General features: G+C 43.3%; 1 protein-coding gene across 1 annotated transcript; it reads left to right on the top strand.

The window, feature by feature from the left end:
• Positions 1 to 255: 255 nt before the first annotated feature.
• LOC117499363 (beta-1,4 N-acetylgalactosaminyltransferase 2-like) lies at positions 256 to 27,854 on the top strand. Its single transcript, XM_034151706.1, has 12 exons — positions 256 to 355; positions 8,522 to 8,658; positions 12,331 to 12,471; positions 15,016 to 15,122; positions 15,372 to 15,409; positions 19,393 to 19,459; positions 19,856 to 19,975; positions 20,191 to 20,277; positions 20,439 to 20,620; positions 20,969 to 21,112; positions 26,908 to 27,136; positions 27,256 to 27,854. The coding sequence occupies exons 2-12, from the start codon at positions 8,522 to 8,524 to the stop codon at positions 27,447 to 27,449; spliced, it is 1,446 nt and encodes a 481-aa protein (XP_034007597.1). The 5' UTR covers positions 256 to 355; the 3' UTR covers positions 27,450 to 27,854.
• The last annotated feature ends 93 nt before the right edge of the window (positions 27,855 to 27,947 follow it).

Genomic DNA, 27,947 nt, shown 5'->3' with positions numbered 1-27,947 from the left:
CCATATTATTAATATTATTATTCTTAACTACTTCCGACACTTACAGGTTGTACTGCCTATGGTGACGTGCAGATTACTGCTTTAGTCACGGATGTGGAGACATGTAAAACCTGAGGTCACGTACCTTGCTTCCTTGGGGGAAACAATGACGTGTTTGTGTGTGTGTGTGTGTGTGTGTGTGTGTGTGTGTGTGTGTGTGTGTGTGTGTGTGTGTGTGTGTGTGTGTTGTTACAGCTCATCACTATGTTACAGCCCTCAGGTTCACAGGATAACATCAACGCAGCTCACAGACAGGTTTAACACAGGTCTGAAGTGCGCTAAGACGAAGACACCTGGAGTATTGTTTAACCATCAGGTATTTACTATTATAACTATTGAATGTGGTGTTTGTAATGATGTATTATAATGATTGTGATGTTTGTCAACTTGTATAGTTTAGTAATAAATGTCAAACTACTGTAATGTATTTAAAACGAGACAAGAAGTGATGATGCCCACACCGGGTGTTTCCACCGTGAAAGAGAAGAATATAGAGATTTAACCGGGGAGTGTGACATGTGTTCGCTCTGTTTGGTGATACTGACGTAGGCTTCTGTCACATTTAATTTAAAGCAGGTGATCTAGGTGAAGCCAAGTTTATTTATTGTTTGTCTGTAGCCTTTATTTATCCAGGTTAAAAAATCCCATTGAGATCAACGATCTCTTTTACAAGGGAGACCTGCGGTACATTGAGTTACACATATAAAAACAAACAGAAAACAAAAGGACATCACAACATAAGTACAGGGGTATACATTAGCAACCTATTTACATTTACAGGTATCCAATAATATTTCATCCAGCCGTGCTTTAAAACGATGCAAGGGAATCAAAATGCTCAGTTTCAATATTTTTTGCATAGTGTTCCAAGCTAGAGGAGCAGCGCACATAAAAGCTTTAGTACCTAAAACAGTCCTAGCACTTGGCACATGTAATAAAAACACATCCTGTGATCTCAGGCAATAGCTACTTGCCACTCTCCGTGAGATCAAGGAGCAGATATAAGAAGGTAGTTTACCCAGCATGGCTTTGTAGATGAACATGTACCAATGACTGAGCCTCCGACCAGTTAGTGAAGGCAGACCTGTCTTGGCATACAGGGTACAGTGATGAGTAAGTACTTTACAGTTAGTAACAAATCTCAGAGCACTGTGATAGGCGGCATCTAACCTTTCCAGGCAATGGGCAGGTGCATTCATATAGATCAAATCACCATAGTCTAGCACAGGTCAAAAGGTCACAGAGCCTTTTCCTGGCTTCAAAAGAGAAAGAGGACTTGTTTCTGAAAAAGAAACCTAGCCTAACCCTCAGCTTTTTAAGCAGATTAGTGACGTGAAGTTTAAAACTAAGACAATCATCAAGCCAGATACCAAGGTATTTATAATAGCTAACCACTTGGAGTACTTGTCCTTGCATAGTCACAATATCCAAAGCAGTCTCTGGAGTCTTTTTAGCTTTAGAAAAGAGCATTACTTTGGTTTTCTCAACATTTAAAAGAAGCTTTAGTTCAGAGAGCTGAGTCTGAATAATGTTAAAAACAGCCTGTAATTTAACACCAGCCTCCTTAATGGAGGGACCTGCACAGTACATCACGGTGTCATCCGCATAAAAATGCAAAGTAGCTTCATCCACATTTCCACCTAAACTATTGATGTAGATGGAGAATAAAAGTGGACCTGAAACAGAACCTTGAGGAACACCATTAGCAATGTTCAACCACTCAGAAGACAGCCCATCAAAGTGAACACATTGGGACCTTTCAGAGAGGTAGTTCACAAACCACCCACTGCATGGCTGGATAAGCCAATACTGAGTAGCCTCTGCTTTAAGATGTGATGATCGACGGTATCAAACGCTTTGGAAAGGTCAATAAATAGAGCTGCACAGCTCTGCTTATTATCTAAAATACTTGTAATGTCATTCACCACTTTCATTGTGGCAGTGATGGTGCTATGTTGCTTTCTGAAGCCTGACTGATGTTTAGACAGAATGTCATTGTTACATAAAAACTCCTTTACCTGTTCACTCACTAGGCGTTCAAGAACCTTAGCCAGAACTGACAACTTAGAGATGGGCCTATAGTTATTTAAAACAGTTGGCTCCCCTCCTTTCAGCAAAGGCAGGACATATGCTGACTTCCATACTTTAGGAATTGCATTTGTGCTGAGGGAGAGGTTAAAAAGAGTAGTGAGAGGTGGAGCAATAAACTCTGCAGCTATCTTTAAAAAGAAAGGTTCCACGTTGTCCGGGCCAGCCGGTTTCTTAGGATCTAACTTAGATAAAGCTTCATGAACAACATTTACAGTAAAAGGAGTAAAACTGAAAGTGTTTTCCAGACCACATTGTTCAGAGTCACAGACTGTGGTGTTCACAGTAGCAGAATTAGTCACAGAATCAAACAGAGAGCCACAGGACACAAAATGCTCATTAAAACAATGTAACATAGTAGCCCTGTCCGATATAGAGCCAGATGCTGTGGTAATGCACGGAGGTAGCTCATTTCGGATCTCACCGGTGGATAGCGATTTTATGGCTTTCCAACATTTCCTAGGATTATTTAGGTTTTCTGTAGTAACTGACAAATAGTACTTCGACTTAGCACTTTTGACATGTGAAGTGAAGCTATTTCTTAGCTGCCTAAAACGCAGCCATTCAACCTCTGAGCCTGATTTCCTAGCCTTTGCCCAGGCCTTGTTTCTCTCATGTAGGAGACTGGACAGTTCAGCAGGAAACCAAGGATTGTCTCGTCCCTTTACTCTAAAAGTACGTAGGGGTGCATGTTTATCTATAATTTCCATAAAACCAAGATAAAAATAAGACCATGCAGTTTCAACATCAGCACACAGATCGATTTTTCCCCAATCAAACCCAAACAGATCATGAACAAAACCCTGCTCCACAAAATGTTTTATGTGTCTCTTAATAATAATACGGGGTTTAACCTTTTGGACCTTAGTGTCCCTAATTGTGGCTACAGCACAGTGGTCACTCACATCATTTGCAAATACTCCCACAGATGGGTATGCCGCCTATCACAGTGCTCTGAGATTTGTTACTAACTGTAAAGCACTTACTCATCACTGTACCCTGTATGCCAAGGCAGGTCTGCCTTCACTAACTGGTCGGAGGCTCAGTCATTGGTACATGTTCATCTACAAAGCCATGCTGGGTAAACTACCTTCTTATATCTGCTCCTTGATCTCACGGAGAGTGGCAAGTAGCTATTGCCTGAGATCACAGGATGTGTTTTTATTACATGTGCCAAGTGCAAGGACTGTTTTAGGTGCTAAAGCTTTTATGTGCGCTGCTCCTCTGGCTTGGAACACCATGCAAAAAATATTGAAACTCAGCATTTTGATTCCCTTGCATCGTTTTAAAGCACGACTGGATGAAATATTATTGGATACCTGTAAATGTAAATAGATGCTAATGTATACCCCTGTAATTATGTTGTGATGTCCTTTTGTTTTCTGTTTGTTTTTATATGTGTAACTCAATGTACCGCAGGTCTCCCTTGTAAAAGAGATCGTTGATCTCAATGGGATTTTTAACCTGGATAAATAAAGGCTACAAAACAAAACAAAACATTTATAGGGAACATTAGTTAGAATGAGATCAATTAGGGAGGATTTATTAGGGGACTTAACGTTAGGGCGAGTAGGACTGTCAACAATCTGAGTAACATTCAGAGAGATACAAAGGTTTTTAAAATCCTCTGATACTGCAGTTAACCAGTCCCAGTTCAAATCTCCAAGTAGCACTATCTCCTTATAGTCTGGTTGTGATAAAAGTTTTGCTAGTGAAGACAAGGAGTCCTTGACAGCTGAGGGGGGTCTGTAACAGCCCACCACCATGACCTGTTGACCCTTTGCCACTTCTATATTTAAGGCTAAAAATGTATATACCTTTCAACACAAGGCAATTCAAAGTGCTTTACAAAAATGAAAGACATTAAGGAAATGGCATTTCAAAACAGTCATCACAGCAAAGATAATAAAATAAACATTAAAAGAAAAAAATACATGAATAAAAGTTACAGTGCAGTTTAAGATGTGAATAGTTCAATTGAAAGCAGCGGCAAAAAGGTGAAGGTGAAGGCGCTGCACTCTGTCAGCATTACAGGTGCTTGACACAAATCTTTTTACAACACATGTAACGTACTGTCTTGAAATTATAATAATATTATAATTGTTGCCGGGGTGTATCCTTGTACTCTATGTACAAGGATACACAGTACATAGAGTACATCAGGGGTGTCAAACTCAAGGCCCGGGGGCCAAATCCGGCCCGCGACTTCATTTCATGTGGCCCCACAAGAGCTTGCAAAGAATATAATATGTTTATTATACGGTTACATGCTACTTTACAGAAGCACGTTGCCCATAAACGACATGTCCCACAATGCATCTCAAATTTGACTTTTTCTCAGAATTTGACTTTTTTTTGTCCAAATATGCCTTTTTTCTTAGAATTAGCCTTTTTCTCATAAATAGATTTTTTTTTCAAAATGTCACCTCTTTTTCAAAATGTCACAATCAATGTTTTTCCAGAATGTGGCTTTTCTTTTAAAATCATATTGTGACATTCTTACTGAAGAGACTTGCAATTATTTGCTCTAGACTTCTGCTTTCAGACGTAGTTAATTATGAAGTTATATTAATTAATGATATAGTCTTAAAGTTACAACCGGCCCTTTGAGTGCAAACATAATGCTGATGTGGCCCGTGATGAAATTGAGTTTGACACCCCTGGAGTACATAGAGTACAAGGATACACAGAGTCTTGTACATTTCCAGGGAAAATCTGTGTGGACAATCAATCAACAACTTTATTAATCCTGCAAGGGGCAATTGGTTACGAGCAGCAGCTTGTGTCACGTACACAGGCAGGAACATACAGGAAGAAAACAGCTGTGCTGGTTGTATAGTCTGACCGCTGCAGGAAGGAAGGACCTGCGGTATCTCTCCGTGAGACAGCGGGGGTGCAGCAGCCTGTCGCTGAAGGACCTGCGGTATCTCTCTGTGAGACAGCGGGGGTGCAGCAGCCTGTCGCTGAAGGACCTGCGGTATCTCTCCGTGAGACAGCGGGGGTGCAGCAGCCTGTCGCTGAAGGAGCTGCACAGTGAGGACAGGGCATCTGAACCTTACTCTCCAGTGTTGCTCACTTACTTTTGCAAGCATTAAAGTTCTTGGTAATAATAATAATACATTACATTTATAAAGCGCTTTTCCTGGTGCCCAAAGCGCAAATATATGGATATTGTGTTTGGTGCATTTATTGCCTCGCTCTCTAAACATATTCAGGTGGTTTTAATATTACAGGAAGAAGCAGGGAATCAAATGTTAAATCAACATTGTAAATCCTTTTCCAGTATTAACTTATTTTTGATATCACTTGGGCCTCAGCTGTTTTTATATTAGTCTATTCTTCTACAGGATATTTCCCTGAGTGGATCCACTGGAACTTCATTTGGGTTCCACTTTGAATAAAATCTGCATAAGATGAAAATGTCAATATGCTCTGGCCTTAGTCTCGGAGTAACCTAAGGAAGAGCTTGATAGGCGTCCATTGACAGACACCTTCTGCTCTCTATTAGTTAGAAAGTTTAAAATCCATAAAACAAGTTGACCGGGCAGTTTAAAATGACATGACAGGCTCTCCACCAGGAGATGCGGCTGCATTGTGTTCAATGCTGAAGAAAAGTCAGCAAACAAAAGCCTAGCGTGGGCTTGTGGCTTTTCAAGGTGTTTGTGGAGGGTGTGCAGTATAACGGACCGTCCACACAGCAGCGTTAAAAAAATCTTGAAACGCTTCTGCCCATTCACTTTGAATGGGGTGACGTCACTTTCCCTCACTTTTCGCCGAAATGCATTGTGGGCAGGCGAGCGGAGATTTTCAGGATTTTCAGGATTCAAAGTTGAACAATGCTCAACTTTTGAGGCTGAGGTGGAAGCGTCAGCCAATCAAATCCCGTGTACGCAAATCTGACAGTTCAAGCTCTAGCCAATCAAACGGCGTGTATGCTGGGAGAGACATACCGCAGGTCATTTCCTCATATTCCAAAAAATGGAGGAGAAATTAGCGGTAGGGAATCGCCCGGTGCTTTATGACCAGTCCTACCGGGATATAAACCGGAGGAGCCAGGCATGGAGGGAGGTGGCAGAGACAGTGGTATGTTTTCGCCTGTTTTGGGGAGTTTATATCCAGGGAGATTCATGTGATTGGTTGTTCGCAAAAAATCCCCAAGCTTCAGATACGCCCACCTCCAAGATCTTTTTAACGCTGCTGTGTAGACGTACCGTTAGAAGCTTTGCATCCTCTACGCCTCTCCCTGCCTGATACGCACATTGGAGAGGATCAAGTTCACCACCTACTACTGACATCACAAGGCCTTTCACAATCTTCTCAAACATTTTCATTACCAATGACGTTAAAGCCACCGGTCTGAAGTCGTTTAGGACTTTAGGATGAGGTTTCTTAGGGATGGGAATTACAGTTGAGGATTTCCACATATCAGGAATTTGGCTATTCTCAAGTGACAGTTGGAAGATATGCTGGAAAACACCAGAGAGTTTGCTAGCACAATACTGGAGTGTACGCCCACAGATATGGTCTGGGCCTGGGGCCTTCTTAATGTTGACTCGTTTGAAGAGATTCCTAACATCATCCTGTTCAATGACTATGTCTGAGATAGGGGAGAGAGACTCTCTGAGGGTTGAGGTGTTTATGGAGAAATCATTTTTCTCGAATCGAGAATAGAAAATGTTTTCAGCATTGGGGAGGTCTGCCTCATTTGTTCCCTCAATGCTAATAGGATTCCGAGCCCTGTCATTGTTGTTACCCTGGGAGATGGAGGACATTGATTTGATTCCCCTCCAGGCTTCCCGAAGATCTCCACTGCTGGACACTTGTAAGGAAACACTTTGGCCGTGTTAATAGGGCGCGGTGTGTGGATAAGAATCGATGACATTTAGTGTACAGCTTTAAAAAACTGGTTATTGCATGTTCCAGTTGTTGGAAGAGATCGAAGCCCGGACATCTTTCTCAACACTTTTAACTTCATGGCTTATTTTCTGCAGCATTAAAATTAACTAACAGGTTCAGAAGAAGTGCTGGAGGCAGACAGAGTGCGATGCAAAAGATCCCGGGATTGTATTGATACACAAATGTTGTATTTGCATTTTATAGCCAAAGCCTTCTTGTTGGTTGACCGAGGTGAAGGCTGGTAAACCACCCGAATATTAACATACATGTTACGCTTCCCTTTAATGACTTAGAAAGGGTTATTAACGCCTTTGTTACCTCAAGACTGGACTATTGTAACGCTCTGTATGTGGGTATGGACCAGGCCTCAATTAGACGCCTGCAGCTAGTCCAAAACGCAGCTGCACGTTTGCTGACTGGCCACAAAAAGCGTGACCACATCACCCCTATTCTGGCCTCACTACACTGGCTTCCAGTTCGGCTCAGAATTGATTTTAAAATCCTTTTATTTGTTTTCAAAGCCCTAAATGGGCTGGCTCCGGCCTATATAGCTGAACTCCTCCAGCGCTACACCCCAGCCAGAGCTTTAAGGTCTGCTGACCAGCTGCTGCTGGTAGTGCCCAAGACCAGGCTTAAAACCTGAGGGCACCGAGCCTTCGCAGCAGCTGGCCCTAGGCTCTGGAACACTCTGCCCCTCCATGTGAGGTCGGCCCAGACCCTAGGGGTTTTTAAATCAACACTAAAGACACACTTCTTCTCTCTGGCCTTCTAGTTAGAGCGGAGCACGACTCCTGACTTTTCCTTGTGTTTTATTTTTATTTTTATATATATCTGTTGTAATTTATTGTCTTTTATTGTGATTGTAGTAATGTGTTTTTATTACATGTACAGCACTTTGGCTCGACCAAAAATCGCTTTTAAATGTGCTATATAAATAAAAATAAAACTTGATTTGACTTACAGGTGTCCATGGTCACGACATTGACCGACACTTGACCTTGTTAGTTTTCCAGCACGTGAGAGGGGAGTTTTTACTCGTAATCGTAACTTCGGACCTCATTAACTTCAGATATTGTGAAGAATAGTTTACCTGAACCTACTAAAGGTGGCCTTTCAGTTTGACATGAACACTCTTAATGTGAGGCCTTGTTTTTTTAACTTGGCCACATGAAGTTACACACACATTCTGATGGAAACACTGATCTGACCGTGTTCACAGCCTCACATTACACTATATTATTAATCTGCACTATACCGTAGGAAAAACACTGTTACGAATAAAGGTTTCTTTTATACTACAGTCAACTATAATGTCATTTTATCCAGTGATGACACTTTCTTGGTGTTTTTGTCACATGAGGCGCCTCAGTTCTGTTCTGTTTTGTCTGGGTTAGTGAGGTTAGCAAGTGTCATGTCTGACATGGACAGTTGACCTACTTCTTGTTTACTGGCATCATACATTCCTCTCACTGAACCTTTTTGTTTCTACATTCTACAGATGGCTCTTTGTACTGTAACAAAACTTCAGACTGCTACTCTTGGGTGTGTGTTGGTGTGTGTTCTTTCATATCTGTATTTAAATGGAATTGTTGGAGGTCCTGAAGCCAACCCACTTCCCTCACAACATACAAAGAGGTAAAGTATCCAATTCTGTGTGTGTGTGTGTGTGTGTGTGTGTGTGTGTGTGTGTGTGTGTGTGTGTGTGCGTGCGTGCGTGCGTGCGTGCGTGCGTGCGTGCGTGCGTGCGTGCGTGCGTGCGTGCGTGCGTGCGTGCGTGCGTGCGTGCGTGTGTGTGTGTGGGCGACATGAGGCTGGGTTTCGGTTATCATTGGTTGGCACTATGACTCAATGTCCTGTTCAGGGGTGTAGTGCTATTTGTATAAGTAATGATCGATTGAGACTGAGATGACTTAGACTAAAGTGAACTATCTAAACACTCAGAGTCCTTACGTCACTGAGCTGTAGTTATCAGAGCCTCTCAGTCTGACAGTAGATGTTGTGGAAACAGCTCCTTATATCCGTTAGCATAGCTAGCTAACCAGATGCTAACAACAACAATCCCCGGCACCGGTGCGCTCTCTCTCTCGCTCGCTAGCGCACTCACAGAAAATGCGCTCGTGCCACACACACACACAGCCGAGCTTGAATGACACACAGAGACCCAGAAGTACTTGTACTGTAATGTAGCATATTATTTTCGATGGCGTTATTTTATGATCATATGACAGATGAACAGATCGCCACTGGGCTTTCAACTAAAGACACAGCCACGCAAAAACTGCAGCATGTGTACGGCTCCTTATTGGTACTGCAGTATTTGAAGTGCCAGAGCGGCGTTCCGGTGCGCTCCGGCAGCACTACACCCCTGGTCCTGTTGTCACATGATCTATGACATCACTAATTTAGTTCTCGCCTGTTAATCGCAATAGAGACATGCATGGTTGGCATCTGGACAGCTAATGTTAGATATGTCGAAAAGATTAGACACTTTGTCCCAATTTAGGTCTTCCACGCATTATGCGTATTATTATTATTATTATTATGAACTACTTCCCCCTCTTACAGGTTTTACTGTCTGTGAAGGGTGGAAGAGGTGAAAGAGGGAAGGGATGAATGAATAAAGAGAGGTAGGAAGGGAGCGATGAAAAAGGAAGGGGTTGAAATTCGAAGGGATGTTCGTAGAAAGGAATGTAGGAAGGGAGTGAGGGAAGAGAGGAAGGGATAAATGGTCGAAGGGATGTAGGGCGAGAACAATAGATAAAGGAATTTAGCAAGGGAAGGATAGATGGATAAAAGGATGTAGGGAGAAAGATATGAAAGAAGGAAGGGTAAAGGTTTGAAGGGATGTAAGGGAGAAAGGAAGGGATGAAGGGAGTGAGGGATGAAGGGAGTGAGGGATGAAGGGAGTGAGGGATGAACGCGCGAGGTGAAGGAAGGATGAAGAGCTGAAGTGAGGGATGAAGGGAGAAAGAAGGGATTGAAGGGAATGAGGGATGAAGGAGTGAGGCAAGGATATGAAGGGAGTGAGGATTGAGGATGTGAGGACGGAGTGAGGAAGGGATGAAGGGAGTGAGGATGAAGGGAGTGAGGAAGGGATGTAGGGAGTGAGGGATGAAGGGAGAAAGGAAGGGATGAGGGAGTGAGGGATGAAGGGAGAAAGGAAGGGATGAAGGGAAGTGAGGGATTGAAGGGAGTGAGTGAAGGGATGACGGGAGTGAGGGATGAAGGGAGTGAGGAAGGATGTAGGGAGTTGAGGGATGAAGGGAGTGAGGGATGAAGGGAGAAAGGAAGGGATGAAGGGAGTGAGGGATGAAGGGAGTGAGGGATGAAGGGAGTGAGGAAGGGATGAAGGGAGTGAGGGATGAAGGGAGTGAGGAAGGGATGAAGGGAGTGAGGGATGAAGGGAGAAAGATATGAAAGAAGGAAGGGTAAAGGTTTGAAGGGATTAAGGGAGAAAGGAAGGATGAAGGGAGTGAGGGATGAAGGGAGTGAGGGATGAAGGGAGTGAGGGATGAAGGGAGTGAGGAAGGATGAAGGGAGTGAGGGATGAAGGGAGAAAGGAAGGGATGAAGGGAGTGAGGGATGAAGGGAGTGAGGGAAGGGATGAAGGGAGTGAGGGATGTAGGGAGTGAGGAAGGGATGAAGGGAGTGAGGGATGAAGGGAGTGAGGAAGGGATGTAGGGAGTGAGGGATGAAGGGAGAAAGGAAGGGATGAAGGGAGTGAGGGATGAAGGGAGAAAGGAAGGGATGAAGGGAGTGAGGGATGAAGGGAGTGAGGAAGGGATGAAGGGAGTGAGGGATGAAGGGAGTGAGGAAGGGATGAAGGGAGTGAGGGATGAAGGGAGTGAGGGATGAAGGGAGAAAGGAAGGATGAAGGGAGTGAGGGATGAAGGGAGTGAGGGATGAAGGGAGTGAGGGATGAAGGGAGTGAGGAAGGGATGAAGGGAGTGAGGGATGAAGGGAGTGAGGAAGGGATGAAGGGAGTGAGGGATGAAGGGAGTGAGGGATGAAGGGAGTGAGGGATGAAGGGAGTGAGGAAGGGATGAAGGGAGTGAGGGATGAAGGGAGTGAGGAAGGGATGAAGGGAGTGAGGGATGAAGGGAGTGAGGGATGAAGTACGGAAGGGGGGAAAGAGGGAAGGGATTAATGGATAAAGGGAGGTAGGAAGGGAGCGATTAAAAAAGGAAGGGGTTGAAATTCAAAGGGATGTTCGTAGAAAGGAATGTAGGAAGGGAGGGATGGATGCCAGAGTGAATGAAGGAAGGGATGTAGGAAGGGATGGATGGATGGATGCCAGAGTGAATGAAGGAAGGGATGTAGGAAGGGATGGATGGATGGATGCCAGAGTGAATGAAGGAAAGGATGTAGGAAGGAAGGGTTGCCTAGACTACTGCAACTCCCTCCTGGCTGGTCTACCTGCATGTGCCATCCCACCTCTGCAGCTCATCCAGAATGCAGCGGCTCGTCTGGTCTTCAACCTTCCTAAATGTTCCCACACCACGCCGCTCCTCCGCTCCCTTCACTGGCTTCCAGTAACTGCTAGAATCCACTTCAAGACACTGGTACTTGCGTACCATGCTGCGAATGGATCTGGCCCTTCCTACATCCAGGACATGGTTAAACTGTACACCCCAGCACGTGCACTCCGCTCTGCATCGGCCAAACGGCTCGCTGCACCCGCACTGCGAGGGGGACCCAAGTTCCCATCAGCAGAAACACGTGGGTTTGAATGAGCTCCCCATTGACATCAGGACAGCAGAAAGCTTACACATCTTCCAGAGCAGACTGAAAACTCATCTCTTTCCACTCCACTTCGAGCAATAGAATTACTAACAAAGCACTTACTAATAAAGGACTGGCTTATCGAAAGCTAGTTGAGTAGCACTTGAAATGTTTTGGCTCTATGAAACATGATGTACTTATAGGATTCTGTTTTCTTCAAGTTTGTATCTTCTTGGTCGAATGCACTTATTGTAAGTCGCTTTGGATAAAAGCCTCAGCTAAATGCAAAGGCAATGAAGGAAGGGATGTAGGAAGGGAAGGTAGAATGAAGGGGTCTAGTGATGAAGATAATGCAAGAAGGGAGGGATGAAAGGTTGTAGGGAGGAAGGGAGGAAGGGAGGAAGGGATGCACTGAGAAAGGGATGGGAGGATGAATTAAGGGATGCATGAAAGGAGGGAGGGAGGGAGGGAGGGAGGGAGGGAGGGAGGGAGGGATCAAGGGATGGGGATTAGGATGAGGAATATGACACAGAAGTCAAACCAGATGTTAACCTCAGGTCTTCCATGTAACCCCTAACTTGACAGGTTGCTAGCCAGGAATCAACTTCCCTCAAAGACGGCATGCACCTGTTCTCCAGGTTCAGCGCAACTCAAAGACTTCTTGCCTCCAGATTCAGAGGAGCTGTTAAAACGCAGAGCAAAGGAGTTGCAACAACACAAAGCCAGGTAGGGAGTGGCTGCTTTCCATTGACTTATTGTTCAGTCGCTCTTTAACCTTAAAACACTTGTTTAATGCGTGCTCTACTAGAGGTGGAAGAAGTACTCAGATCTTGTAGTAAAAGTACCAGAGTGTAGGAATACTCTATTACAAGTATAAGTCCTGCCAATGTTTTAAGCCTTTAAGACTAGATGGCGGCGCGAGCAGTCGCAGCGGCCCCTCGCGGTCTAGAAAAAACAGTGTTTTCGTCTTGTTCGTCAGATCTGTCGAGTTTGTCACTATGTTCGTCGTCTCCGTTGGACTTATACCGTAAAGGACAACAATACAGCTGTGAGTTTCTTCTTGGAAGAAGATCAACTTTCTTCAATTTGGAAGCTAAACTCGTAGAGGAACTCAGCCGCCTGGAGCTCCTCTGCTACCCGTCTCGCGTCGAGCCCCACCCGGAAAGGAGACGCCGCCGACGATGTGAGAGGAAGCAGAAGAGGGGGAAACGTGGAGGTATCCGGGCTAGGCTAGAGGCTAGCCCACACAAGCCGGCAATTCCATCACTACTTCTGGCAAATGTCCGCTCACTGGATAACAAGATAGACAACATACGCCTGCTACGATCAACCCAGCGAAAGGTGAGAGACTGCTGTGTTTACGTGCTCACGGAAACATGGCTCCACAACAACATCCCTGACTCCGCTATTCAGCTAGACAAGCTAACATGCTAACATGCTACCGAGCAGACAGGAACAAAGATAATGGGGGAAAGAAGACTCGCGGCGGCGGTGTGTGTGTGTGTACATCAGTGACGCTTGGTGCCGAGACACTGTTGTTGTTAGCAAACACTGCTCGCCACTGGTGGAATTTATGGTTCTAAAATGCCGTCCTTTTTACCTGCCGAGGGAGCTTACAGCGATTCTTGTGGCGACTGTTTACCTCCCGCCTAACCCCAGTAGCGAGGGTAAAGAGGAGGCACTCTGTGAACTGTACAGAGCCATCAGTGAGCAACAGACAGCACACCCAGACGGCCTACTCATCGTAGCTGGAGACTTCAACCACGCTAACTTAAAAACTGTGCTGCCTAAAATATATCAGCATGTTGTTTTTCCAACCAGGGGGAAAAACACATTAGACCTGGTCTATACCAACATCAAGGGAGCATACAAGGCATCCCCCCTCCCCCACATCGGCCTCTCTGACCACCTCACTGTTCTGCTGGAACCGGCCTACAGACCCAGGGTAAAAGCCACCAAACCGGTTTCAAAACAGGTTCGGGTGTGGTCAGAGGACAGCACAGCTCAGAGACTGCTTTGACACTACAGACTGGGACATGTTCAAGCAGGCAGCCACATACAACCATCACACCGACATACAAGAATACACAGAGACAGTCACGGGCTACATCACCAAGTGCATTGACGATGTGACACAAAACAGAGCCATCACCATCCGGGCTAACCAGAAGCCATGGCTGATAGGGGAGGTCCACACGCTGCTGAAGGCCCGCAACATCGCCTTCAGAGCTGGAGATCCAGCTGGGCTGAAAGCAGCCAGGGCTGACCTGTCCCGTGGCATCAGGAAAGCAAAACAAGAATACACCCGAGAAATTACAGGACATTTCAAAGATAGCAGGGACTCACGGAGCCTGTGGCAGGGCATAAGGACCCTAACGGACTACAAACTACCGCCACAGACCTGTGACAGTAATACCTCCCTGCTCAACAACCTCAACGGCTTCTTTGTACGCTTTGAAGCACAGAACAACACACCTGTGCAGAAAACAACCCCCCCCACCGACGACCAGGCTTTGCGTCTTTCACCAGCCAGTGTGAGGAGCACACTGCTGAGGATTAACTCCCGCAAGGCTGCAGGACCTGACAACATTCCTGGTCGTGTGCTGAAGGACTGCGCGGAAGAGCTCACAGATGTCCTCACAGACATTTTTAACATCTCCCTGAGCCAGGCTGTTGTTCCCTCGTGCTTCAAGGAAACCACCATCATTCCAGTGCCAAATAAGTCATCTCCATCCGGCTTCAACGACTACCGCCCCGTCGCACTAACTTCCACATCATGAAGTGCTTCGAAAGGCTGGTCATGAAGCAGATCAAATCCACCCTCCCCCCATCGCTGGACCCGTTTCAGTTTGCCTACCGAGCTAAACGGTCCACAGAGGATGCAATCTCCTCCGCTCTCCACCCAGCCCTCACACACTTGGACACTAACACTAAGACTAAGACTAAGGACCCATATGTCAGAATGCTATTCATAGACTTCAGCTCAGCATTCAACACCATCATCCCCCAGCAGCTTGTACAAAAACGTACAGACCTGGGCCTCAGCCCCTCTCTCTGCAACTGGTTGCTGGACTTCCTCACAGAGAGACCACAAGCTGTACGGGTCAACAATAACACCTCAGACACCCTCATACTGAGCACGGGGGCCCCCCAAGGAAACGATATTTCGATATTTCTGGATGTACAACATGTAGAATTATTGACAATAAAGCTGACTTTGACTTTGACTTTACCTCATCCTCACTACTAACCATCCTATCTCCCCAACAGGACTGAGTCTGTGTTATCCACACGGCTGTATGCTCCGTCTAACTCTCCCCTGCAGTACCCTATCCAGGGTTTCAAAGTACGACCTATGACCCCCACCTTCATCCCAGGTATGCTACACCGTACAGTATGTCCTTTCATTACTCTCATTGTGACACAACAGAAGGCTGTGTTTAAAATACAGTAAACAAATATTGATGTATGACTCAGGAACTAGTTAGACACGGAGGGGATGTTTGGTTTGGTTTGATCACGCCCTCATATATTTGCATTATGTGTCAAGGGTCAACAAAGCCAGAGGTGAATGAGTGTACTTGTGTAAATGAAGAGTATGAAAGCACATTTCATTTTGATTTCAGGTCTAGCAGTGCATGCAGAACAAAGAAGCAACTACACGGTTGGTGTGATCCCACAGATTCAGCTGATCCACAGCTTTTAGAGAAACCTGGGCTAGTGTTTGGCCGGTTCATACAAGATGGCTGCTGGGTGTTTATATAATGTGTATAATATGTATAAAACATGTAAAACACATTGAAAGTATTACATTATTCAATACTTCATGTAAATGACACATTAGAAAAAAAACATACAAATAACAATACTGTATGTTTGTGAAGGCAAGGGTCTGTCATATTAGTCGCATTCAAATTACTTGCAATTATATTCTCATAGATTACGTTGCACAGCAGCCATCTTGGTGTAAACCTTTGGGAGAGGGGCAGAAACCTTACTGCAAATATCTGGTACAGCTCCTGAAACTGCTAAATGGTGCAAGTGGGTTTTGAAAGCCAATATTTCTTGCCAAGTGTGAATACAATTTGATTGGGTTTCAACTTACCGTCTTAAACCTAAAAGTCAAAGTATGATTTTTACCGTATAATTGTTTTGTTTGTGAGGGTTCTTGCTTGCCCTATTAAGCCTTTAAGTCAACGTGGCTGTAAAGCTAGATACAAATAAGTGATCCGGCATTGGCCTCTTTATGTGGTGGAGCCACTGGAGTGAAGCGTTGTCAAACTAGAAGCTGAATGGGCGTCCAATCAGGTATTTCGCAGTGGGTCAGCTACCATATTGCACTTTTTTTTTGTCCACTGTTCTCTAGTTCATCTCTTGGTGAGCCAGATTCCGGCTAATGTACATTACCGGGTGTTCTCCCCCCTTTACCTCCTGGGACAAAACAACCCCCAACCCAACTGTTTAGGGCATTGGTCTACAAAACTAAAGTGGTTTCCCACAGAGGGCCAGATAAGCCCGGTTTTCGTTAGACAGTGGAGACAGGGGGAGTCGTTCCCATCCAGGAGTTTGACAAACTGATTTGGGTAAGCTTTGAATAACCTAACGATGCCTCACTAACCCTGAGATAGTCCATACAGACCTGGATTGACCTCTTGGACGTGCGTACCAGAACGAAAGGGCGAAATCAGTCATTGATGGATAACATAGGCAGTTGTACGGCCGAACGACGCAATGTCTGCTTCCTGGTCCAGTGAGAGATGGTCATTACAAAAGACCAGGACTGATTTGTTTGCTTTTTAACACCGGTCCCAACTCATTTCTCTTGTTCATCGCCTTGGCAAGAGAGGCAGATGCAACCTTCCTCCTTGCTTCAGGGCATTAGGTGGGTATTCTCAATTCCACCAACCCTATCAGATCGTACCAACTCTTAATGAATTAAAGCAAATTCTCCCATTATAACTGCCCAAGAGAATAGAGGTTTGCTCGTAGGTCCGAAACTTAGACCCTCTTCCTAGTTGTCCTTAACAAGGTTCAGGATACCCTGAACAACAGTTCAAATTGGGGAAAACCCCATGGATCATGGGGAACCTCCCGTATTGTTCGAAATCTCTTTGTGATCAAACTGACCAAACAAGTTCCTTAGTGTTTTAATAAACTGTGGCAACAGCCCATCTGTCTGTGGATGGTAACCACTAGTCCAGATTGAGTGAACGCCCAGTAATGTAAACAGCTTGCGTATTGTGCGTGAAATAAAGGATCTTGGTTGGTCAACATATCTTTTTGGATCCATAAATAGTATGAAACAGTACCTGCACAAGACTCTTGGCAGGGATAATACGCAGCGGCACCGCCCTGGGATATCACATTGCATTACCTACGAGGAATAATACAAAGCATGTGCACTCCGGTCTAATAACCAGATGAGGTCCATGCCAATTCTCTCAAATGGCATCCAAATCAATGGTAGTGCACACAAAGGTGGTTTTCTGTAACTATAACTATGAAGCTCTGTGTTGGGTCAGTGCTCTCCATTGTTGTTTCAATGGAGCCTAACTGACCTTTAAGTATATTGACCTCGTTTTTCTACCTGAAATCCTGTGTGAAGGAATGCTAAAAAAAGAAGTGTGTGATGAGAACGCAAAAGTATATATCTATTTTAGTGAGAATGCTGATACAGCATTCCAACTACTTGTTCTTCTACGCACAAATTCTTTATTATTTTGATTCCGCCGGGTTATTTTGCGCCTCTTCTGCTCCCACATTCAACATCGCAGAAACTCCGTTCAAACATCAAAAAGTTCAGCTCGGTCGGGAATCGATCGATATTACTTTTCTCATTCATAACTTTCATAATTCCAGAGATACATCCCATAATTCATCACATTTTTAACATGGAAGTCAATGGAGAAACTCTTCAGACTTGAAAAATCTTCATGCGACTTCAACTGCTAACTGTTCATTCATACTTTCACTCAGAAACCTCATTCCAACTTTAAAATGTTACACATCTTTCTGACATTATTCGTGTAAGACAACTTTTAAATCAGATTCATACTTTTAGAAATATTAAACATGGTTCAGACCTTGGTAAAGAGGCTTTCTTCAGATTTTAACATTAACTAGAGTGCGTGATGTCACAGCTAGAGTGTAAGAAATCTCAGGACAGCTTGAAATTCGCCTTCATATATTTTTTTTAAACCTGCCATAATTCCCAAACCCTACACTCCTGAGACATCATTTTTCATGAAAGACCTCTCTTAGGTTGGAAAATAAAAAAAGATTAGGCAAAAATAATTAAGCAAAATGCCTCTTGAGGGCATGAAGTGACAAAAACGTTCAACATGTCTCCCTTAAGGCCCATTCTAAATTCAGCCTGATCTTTCCTCACAGCAGCAGCTGCACACCTTTAGTTAATCTGCCAAAAAGGCCAAATTATTGACCCGAAAGTACACAAAAAGTACACTTCAGATGCTCAGGGTCCTTGACATGCTTCACGCGTTGACATTTCACCGATATCTGTTACGGTTCTTCAACAAAACGTTCACATGTAAGAGGTTTATCTCTCATTCAGAACAATGGAAAGGCTCTCCTCTCGCTGATTACTGCACATCACCATGGAAACCTTTGATCTCTGGGCTCAAGCACAGGTGTTTCATAACGTGGTTAGCTCAAACATAAACACCTGTGTGTTGGAGATATGACATGATGATGTCATATCTCCAACTGACATGCTCAGAACGCCACCAAACATCACATGATGGTTAACACTGAACAGCTCTACGTCAAATCTGATGTTACGTAATGTGGTGTTACTATGGCAACGCATCCCTCGCCATAAAACACGATGTTGCTGTAACTCCAATGGACACGGTCCAATTGTCCCCCAATCTTCACTTGTATATCACCTCTCCATGCCTCAACAGCTCTACGCGTATTCTGAGATCTCACCAAATGCCGTTTCCACGGAAATCCCTCGCCATAAAACACGATGTTGTCGTAACTCCTATGAAAATGGTCAAAACACCACCAGACTTCAGATGATGGTTAATGGTCCAGCCCTCAACATGTCTATGTGTCATTAGTGAGTTTTCCTCAAAAGCTGTTGCCATAGCAACGCATCCCTCGCCGTAAAACACGTTATTGCTATAACTCCTATGAAAATGCTCCAAACGGCTCAAAACTTCACAGGTTTGGTAACGATGCAGCAATCAACACATCTAAGTGTATTACGGGGTGTCATCAAATACCGTTGCCATGGCGACAGATCATTCGCCATCAAGTTAGTTAAAAAGTTTGCAGTTCAAATACTCTGCTGCTTTTCCAAGCCTTTTTACTTTCTTTTCTTCACTCATCACACATTCAAGCCCCCAGTGTTCATGTATCATTTCAATCTAAATTCTTCACTTTCTTCTTACACATTACATTTTAGCATAACAATTCAGCATCAGCTTTTCAGCATAAAGCATTCCCACTAGCAATTTCTTCAGGAATTGCATTCTCTATTTTCTATTCGTTCCACCTTGTTCTCCATCTTGACTTCTTTTCCTGGACTGCCTCATATATAGATAAGATGCCCAGCATAAATAACGTTATTTAGTTTGGTTAAAATAAATAGATTGAAGATTTACTGAGATGTGTCGACTCTAGGTCTCCTTGGAAGTGTCGGAAGGAGTCCTGAGAACAACTATTCCAGCTAAAGGAGTGCAGGTAAAAGGTAAGATCTAACTGAACCTGACAAACAAAGGAGCAAACAATATCTGACAATAGTGGATATGTAAGGTATGTACTTAATTTTAGGGCCAGATTAAAAGTAGGATCAAATGCATCATCGCTAAACTCTGTGCATTGTCTAACAGTGAGCAAGTCATACCAGCGCAAACATACTAGTGATTACTACAAACGATTGACCTAAGGACTACTGTCATCTATTAATCAAATCATGCTGTAGTCTTTCAAATATTTGCATTTGGCTTAGATATTATCTCCATTGGACATGTGGATTTCCATTACACTGATTTGCTTTGCTGTTGTCTTTTTAGAGCCATCTAAAGTAGCCGTAGTGTAACGCGTAGCCATTTAAAATGATCTTTCTTTTCTGTTGTGGAAACAGTGACAGGTAATGGTGAGAGCCGACTGATGGTGGAGTCCAGCAGCCTGGAGGCCCTCAATGAGCTGCTGGCTGATGTGTCCTATAACAGCACTATTTACCACATACACACCGGAGACCTCGGTATGCATCTAAGACATTAAAACTAAACTAGAAAAAGTCTGTCTTTATTTAGAACAAATGTCTTTGCCTGAATTAAATTCACAAAATTACAGAAGACCTATTAGAGCAAATGTAATTAAATAGAATTGCAAAATCATAAAGTTGTCGATGCTTTGTACAGGTTTGTGTCTGTGTGTATTTAATCTAGAGAAATGTGTTTGTGCTTCTGTTCTCAGCATCCTTCCAGTTTGAGGACCATGAAGCTGTGTTTCCCATTACCATCAAACAGCCTCAACCTCCAGTCCTGTACGACATGGGAAAAGGTGGGAGTTCACTCACCGTGGGGATAACACACTCATTTATTTATGGCAGGAAGGAGCTGCTTCTCTTCTTTGTCAAATGATGCTCTTGATCATTGGACAGTGGATCTCATGATGTCTTCATGTGTCTTTTCTTGAAATAACTCTTCTTCTCTATATGTCAGATATCAACTCTCAAGTCACCATCATCACAAAGACGTTCCTGCGCTACCCAGAACTCAATGTGTTGTTGAAAACCATCAGAGAATTCTACAAAGACATTGAAATCATCATTGCAGATGACAGCATGGAACCAGAGAAAATTACAGGACCTCACATCCAGCATTTCATCATGCCTCCAGCTAAGGTATACACACACACACACACGCACACGCACACGCGCACGCACACGCACACGCACACGCACACGCACACGCACACACACACACACACACACACACACGCACACGCACACACACACACACACGCACACGCACACGCACACGCACACGCACACGCACACGCACACGCGCACACGCACACGCACACATGCACACGCACACATACACACGCACACGCACACGCACACGCACACACACACACACCCCAACAAAAACGTGTACACACTGTAATGTGAGAACAAGCCTAATGCAACTCAAAGAGGCGTAACATCTAAAATTACCAATAAAACATGAATAATGCTTTCCTCCATCAGGGCTGGTTTGCTGGCAGGAACCTGGCGGTCTCCCAGGTCACCACCAAGTACTTCCTGTGGGTGGACGATGACTTCCTGTTTACCAAGTTGACCAAAATCGAAGAGCTGGTGAAGGTGATGGAGGCGGTCCCAGAACTGGACGTGGTAAGACTGAAATGGCTCGTTTCTAAAGGGCTCCGCTTGGGTTAAATACTTGTTGTGTCTACTAGCTGTGAAGCATGTGAGACTTTCATCCCCTTTTCCATCGAAGAGGTTCCAGGGCCAGTTTCGGAGACGATGCCCAATTGCCAACCAGTTCTTCCGGCTCTCTGCCCCAATTTACTGGTTGCATTTGGAACCACCAATTTGCTGGGATGGAACCGAGAACTGCATCGAAAGAGATTTATGTCGGAGGCTGGTGTGAGATTTGCCTGAGCAGTAACAGTTCATGGCGAGTACTGCAAAACACATTAAGTTGTAGCAGAAGCAATAGAGCTGAGAACTCAAAGTAAACATTTATTTATGTCACGCAACATTAACCAGGCGTAGGTAGGACATTAATCGCCGCAGAGAGCGTTACCTGCCACTCTGATCCACCGACCCCCCCCCTCACAAACACACACACACACACACACACACACACACACACACACACACACACACACACGCACGCACACACACACACACACACACACACACACACACACACACACACACACACACACACACACACACGTAGCCATCAGGCTGCACAATACAGTCTAAACTTCAACCTGAACTCACGTCTGCTCACTTAAATGTAAATATATTTAACATGTTCATTAAAATGCTCCACTTTTTACTGTGATATCTGTTTCAACAGTTACTTTATCACTTTATTTGTATTATTATTATTCTTTTCAATTCTAATTTATCTTTATTTTGTACCTGTTTTTAACTCTGACTATAAACGCCTGAAATAAAGTTCCATCTGATCTGATCTTATCGGGGCTCAAATGTTACCATGTTATAATAAACGCTGTAATGTAACATACTGAGCGCTTCTACTTTTTATATTTAAAGTTGCTGCTATTTTTTTAATACAATACTTTGCCTTCAAGTGAGTATCTAAGGACACACATGTTTGTACTCAGGCTGTAGTGCTACGGGGGCTAACATGTCAGTACGTTATATTAAACACTGTAGTATAACATCATAGTTATTCTGCATACTGAGTACTTTTTATATTTAAAGTACAAGCTGTTGATGCTTCTTTACTTAAATAACAAATTCAATACAAGACTTTGCATTCAAATAGAGTATTTAAGAACAAAAGGATGTGGTCTTTTAGTTAAGCTCAGGATCTGTGTACTTCTTCCCGTTCTCTAAACTAAACAGCTTTTTTAATGATGTCCATGTCCCTCTGAATGACGTCTCTATGTCCTTTCATCTCGTGTCTGAATGTTCCTCACCATGTTTCCTGTTAAAGACACTTCAGCAAACCGTCTCACTGAAAGAGGAAGGAGAGTTAATGCATGTTAACCGTGATTAAATGTTCCTCCGTTACGCACAAAGCCACTTCCTGTTCAGATGACTCCAACAGTTCATTATGACATGAAAACATTTCAGCCCCATTTAGCATTTTTTAAGGATCTATTTCAACCCTTAAAAGGACATTTTTAGAGTCCCCACACATTCTTACACAAACAGAACGTCACAGATAAATGCGGCTTCATTTGTCTAATCCTCCCTCGGGTACTTATTCAGGTGAGAACGCGATCTACTAGGACAGTTCCAGGGACTAAAGAGTTCGGGGGGAACAAGTACCGGGGACAAGTACCGGCTAAGTACTTGGTGTGAAAGCGGCTATTGTTCTTAAAAGCGACAACTGGTTCAACTCGTATGCAAGGTGTCGGTTGTTCAAGGAGGGGGAGGCCTTTGGATTAAAGTCGTTAGCTATGAACTGGTGTTGGAGTTTCTCACAGTACAGTCGTTTAGGCGCTGTTTACACGGGAACGAAATGGGTTGTATCCGCTACTTTTCTCTTTCGTATAGCCCGTTCGTTCACACAAGGCCGTAACGGAACGGCGGAAACGGACCCCTCAAACGATAACGGGTCCAAAGGTGGATAGATCTGCGGACGGAACGCTCTGGGGGGCCAAACGGCTCCGTGTGTACGCCCTATACGATAATTTCCTGATAACGATGAAGCCATAGCCGCACCTCTCCCCACCTCTGCTGCTCACTGCTGTAGCATGGTACTCGTTATCAAAAAAGTCTTCTGTTCACACGCATTCGGCTCATTTAACGTGTCCGTTCACACGAGACCACTGGAGACGCTGTAGTACATATGCCGGGCCTGTAAGTGGCGCCACAAAATACACCAAAAGCAGCGAAGAAGACCTCCCTGCATGGTTGCCCTTCTGTTTATTCTCCGCGGTGGATTTAGCAACATGTAGTTCATGTAGTTCTCCATGTCCACTTGTTGCGGATGGTTGTGGTAGAGGAGCTGTAGATGTTGCACTAACAGCTGTAGCATGGTCATTAGCTACTGTCAGTAACTACTGCTACTGACCATGCTACAGATGTTAGTGCAAAATCTACAGCTCCTCTACCACAACCATCAGCAACAAGTGGACATGTAGAACTACATGAACTACATGTTGCTAAATCCACAACGGAGCATAAACAGAATGGCAACCATGGCAACCATGCTCGGGGGGTCTTCTTCGCTGCTTTTGGTGTATTTTGTGGTGGAAGTACAGCGCCACTTACAGGCCTGGCATATGTACTATAGCGTCTTCAGCGCTTTCGAGCGGTCTCGTGTGAACGGAAGACTTTTTTTATATCGAATTTGGTTTGTTTGCGTTCCCGTGTAAATGGGGCCTTCTCACCGTCTTGCCAAACCTGTACTTTGACTCTTTAACCTGTTAAGCACCAAGCCTGTTTTTCATGTTTCAGGCCCGAAAATGACATGCCCAAAACAAATGACTACAACTTAACTTCTAAAAGGGTTATATGAATAATTTATTTTATCAAAGCAAGGTTACATCTGTGAGTTGGATGTAGAGTGTCAGAATCAATATAGATGTTTTTTATTTTAAAGAAAATTCAGATTTTACAAAGTAAAAAACTGTAAATTATAGTGTCCATCCAAAAATTATTTTTTACAGATAGTGAAAACTACCCTTGGATGATGGGTTAGTAGACTAAAAGCTTTAGGAATCCAAAGTACAACATATAATAAGTACCCTGTATCAAGATTGATGCAAAACAAGTGACATTTGACCTGTTTAGAGAGGTTTAGCCAAAACCACCCCACCTCTGAGGTGATTTGGGTGAAAATGGTTTTTTTTCTATATCTCTGGCCCCCCTTGCTCGATTTTGATGGTTGACACCTCTTTCTGACCGTTAGAGCCAATAGAATCGAATGGGGAGGCTCACACACACACACATTGTGAAGAGAAAAGGTGGGGGCTGTGCGCATGTAAATGTAAAGCAGAGTGGAGCTACATTCTAGCTCTGGCATTTGGAAACAAAAAAGCAGTTTTATTGCTTATGGGTTCTAGCTACTTAGCTCCACATGTTATGATGTACGCTTTCGTTTATAGCGTCGCAAATGTTTATCACTGAGTGTTGAGGTGGGCACCCCCAGATTCTGTGTCTCCAGGCGATGCTAATCGATGGGTTGGCTGTGCATCTAGGATAAGTAATAAAGGAGTTATGAGTGAGTTTAGGTGCAGTGATAGGTTAGCATTTTTCGCTCCTGGCTAATTCAGAGGCTGAGTGTTAGCATTGTGGTTTTTTTTTTAAAACAAAAATGAAAAAGATCAGTTAGCTGAGTTTCTTCCCGTTACATAACCGACTATAAAACATTCATAGTTTATTAAATATTAAGATTCCTTAGACGTTGTTTCCTGCAAATGACGCGTTTATCCGCCCGGTACCAGGTAACAGGTTAAGCCTCGCAAAAAGTTCAGTGCCATGTTAGCAAAGCGCTACCTCTGTCCCTAGCAAGAGGGTGTTCTCCACAGCAGGAGACATTGTTAGTGCCAGCAGATCTGCCCTTTCGGCAAGCAATGTGGACAAATGAATTTTTCTTTAAAAAAAACATGAAAATACAATGACAAGCAAGCAAGTCCTAATGTCAAACTAGTACAGTACAGTTCAAGTACAGATTATTTCAGTTCATCTGCACCTTAATGTTTATTTTATTATATTTTGTATTTATTTGAGTGAATATTCAGTTTAATAATAATTAAAAACCCAAAACAAATATTTTATATTTTGTGAGTACTAGTACAGTAACGTTCAAATACAGATTATTTCAGTTCATCGAAATGCTGCACCTTAATGTTTATTTTATTATATTTTGTATTTATTTGAGTGAATACATTATTCACAGTTTAATAATAATTAAAAACCCCCAAAAAATATTTCATGTTTTGTGATCATTTTTTCTGCTGTACCGAAAACGTACCGAACCGTGACCTAAAAACCGAGGTACGTACCGAACCGAAATGTTTGTGAACCGTTACACCCCTAGTGAATAATAATGAATATGTTGTACATATACCCAGTTAATGTTCCACGACCTGGGGTTTTATATAATATGTAATGCACTTTTTTAACCTGTTAAGCACCTAGCCTGTTTTTCATGTTTCAGGCTCGAAAATGACATGCCCAAAAGAAATGACTACAACTTAACTTCTAAAAGGGTTATATGAATAATTTCTTTTATCAAAGCAAGGTTACATCTGTCAGTTGGATGTAGAAGTGTCAGAATCAATATAAATGTTTTTTATTTTAAAGAAAATTCAGATTTTACATAGTAAAAAACTGTAAATTATAGTGTCCGTCCAAAATTTATTTTTTACAGATAGTGAAAACTACCCTTGGATGATGGGTTAGTAGACTAAAAGCTTTAGGAATCCAAAGTACAACATATAATAAGTACCCTGTATCAAGATTGATGCAAAACAAGTGACATTTGACCTGTTTAGAGAGGTTTAGCCAAAACCACTCCACCTCTGAGGTGATTTGGGTGAAAATGGTTTTTTTCTCTATCTCTGGCTCACCTTGCTCGATTTTGAGGTTTGACACACCCTTCTGACCGTTAGAGCCAATATAATCGAAGGCGGAGGCTCACACATACACACATTGTAAAGAGAAAAGGTGAGGGCTTCGCGTTTGAAAATCTAGGTTTGAGTGGAGCTACATTCTAGCTCTGGCATTTGGAAACTAAAACGCAGTTTTATTGCTTATGGATTATCAGAAATAATTTCAAAGAAGGCACAGATACATAGGATGAACCTATGGATTAACTGCAGCATCGTTTTATCGTTTTAATGCCATTGAAGACCAGTTTTGACCAAGGTAAGCCATGTTAGCGTTTCTAGCTACTTAGCTCCACATGTTATGATGTACGCTTTCGTTTATAGCGTCGCGAATGTTTATCACTGAGTGTTGTGGAGGGCACCGTTAGATTCTGTGTCTCCAGGACACCAAAAATGAGTGGTTGGCTGTGCATCTAGGATAAGTAATAAGGGAGTTAGGAGTGCCGTTTCAGGTTAAATATTTTCGCTCGTGGCTAATTCAGAGGCTGAGTGTTAGCATTGTGGGGTTTTTTTTGGAAAAAAAAATTAAAAAGATCATTTAGCTGAGCTTCTTCCCGTTACATGGATATAAAACATTCATAGTTTATTAAATATTAACATTCCTTAGACGTTGTTTCCTGCAAATAACGCGTTTTTCCGCCCGGTACCGGGCGGGCCGTGCGTAACAGGTTAACAGAAGTATTATTTGGTTCGTTATTTTTGTTTTTGAAATCACCATTACGCAAATGGAGGGGCATGTCTCTCACCGTTTGCAAAATGTGATTGATTGATTGATAATGTGTTAACAAGAGCCTATTCCAGCAGGTACACAATGAGCAGGTAGTAAGATTATAAGCAGTTCTCTTGTCTCTCTCTTCCTTTCAGCTTGGCGGTAAAGTACAAGGAGACCAGTTTTATTTCTCTCTCATCTATGAGGAAGGAGACGAAGTGGAAGGTGGCTGCATGTACAGGAAGTCCAGAGGGAGGTACCGCTCTCTTCCTGGTTACCCAGAATGCTCATTGGTCAGTGGGGTGGTCAACTTCTTCCTGGCTCGTACAGATGCCGTACAGAGGGTGGGATTCGACCCTCAGCTCAAGAGGGTAGCACACTCAGGTAGGTCTAGATGGTTTGCAGTCCAAGTGGCAGTAAGTCCACACTCTTTCAGTTGTTGCTGTCCATGATCGTAGTTGGCTTTTTTTTCCTAAATGGCAAATGTCTGTCTCTGCCTCTAGAGTTCTTTATGGATGGCCTGGGCTCCTTGATGGTGGCAACATGTGGCCATGTGTCTGTTTCCCATCAGGCCAGACTTAAACACAAGGACACCAAGCTCTACCAAGAGTTCAGATACCCTCCAAAGAGTGATGTGACCTCAAAGCTGCAGCTTCACTTCTTCAAAAATCACCTGAAGTGTATAAAATATGGATAATGTATTAAAGTAACCTATATGTTAATTTTTGATTCAAGATTCAAAGATGTATTGTCATATACACTACTACGGTGAAGATATGCAATGAATGAAACACTTAGGTCAAAGGTTCCTCAACAGTGTAATTAAAAGATATCCAATTCTTCTTCTTTTTTAAATAAATAAAGCTCAGGAGTTTGTATTTATCATTAATGATGGTCATATTATGTATTGTGCTTTTTTACATTGTGTTAAGTAGCCTACTGTCACTGTGTTAAACTGCACTATATAGTATTGGACAAAAGCTCTCATGTTATCTTACAATATAACAAGGTAAGGGAAATGATAAGAAAGTAAACCAATGTTGTTTGATACGTTGTTGAACCACAAGTGGGGTATTTACTGACCTACTGCCAGTGACGTGTGGTGAGGTTCATGGCTGGTGAGGCACTGACTCTTTCAGAGCCAGATTTACAAATATTATATTTTGACCTTAATCGAAATATTCTGTTATTTTCA

This window comes from Trematomus bernacchii, unplaced genomic scaffold, assembly GCF_902827165.1.
Source record: "Trematomus bernacchii unplaced genomic scaffold, fTreBer1.1, whole genome shotgun sequence".
In the NCBI taxonomy this organism is placed as follows: Eukaryota; Metazoa; Chordata; class Actinopteri; order Perciformes; family Nototheniidae; genus Trematomus; species Trematomus bernacchii.
This window is presented reverse-complemented; position numbering and strand designations above follow the sequence as displayed.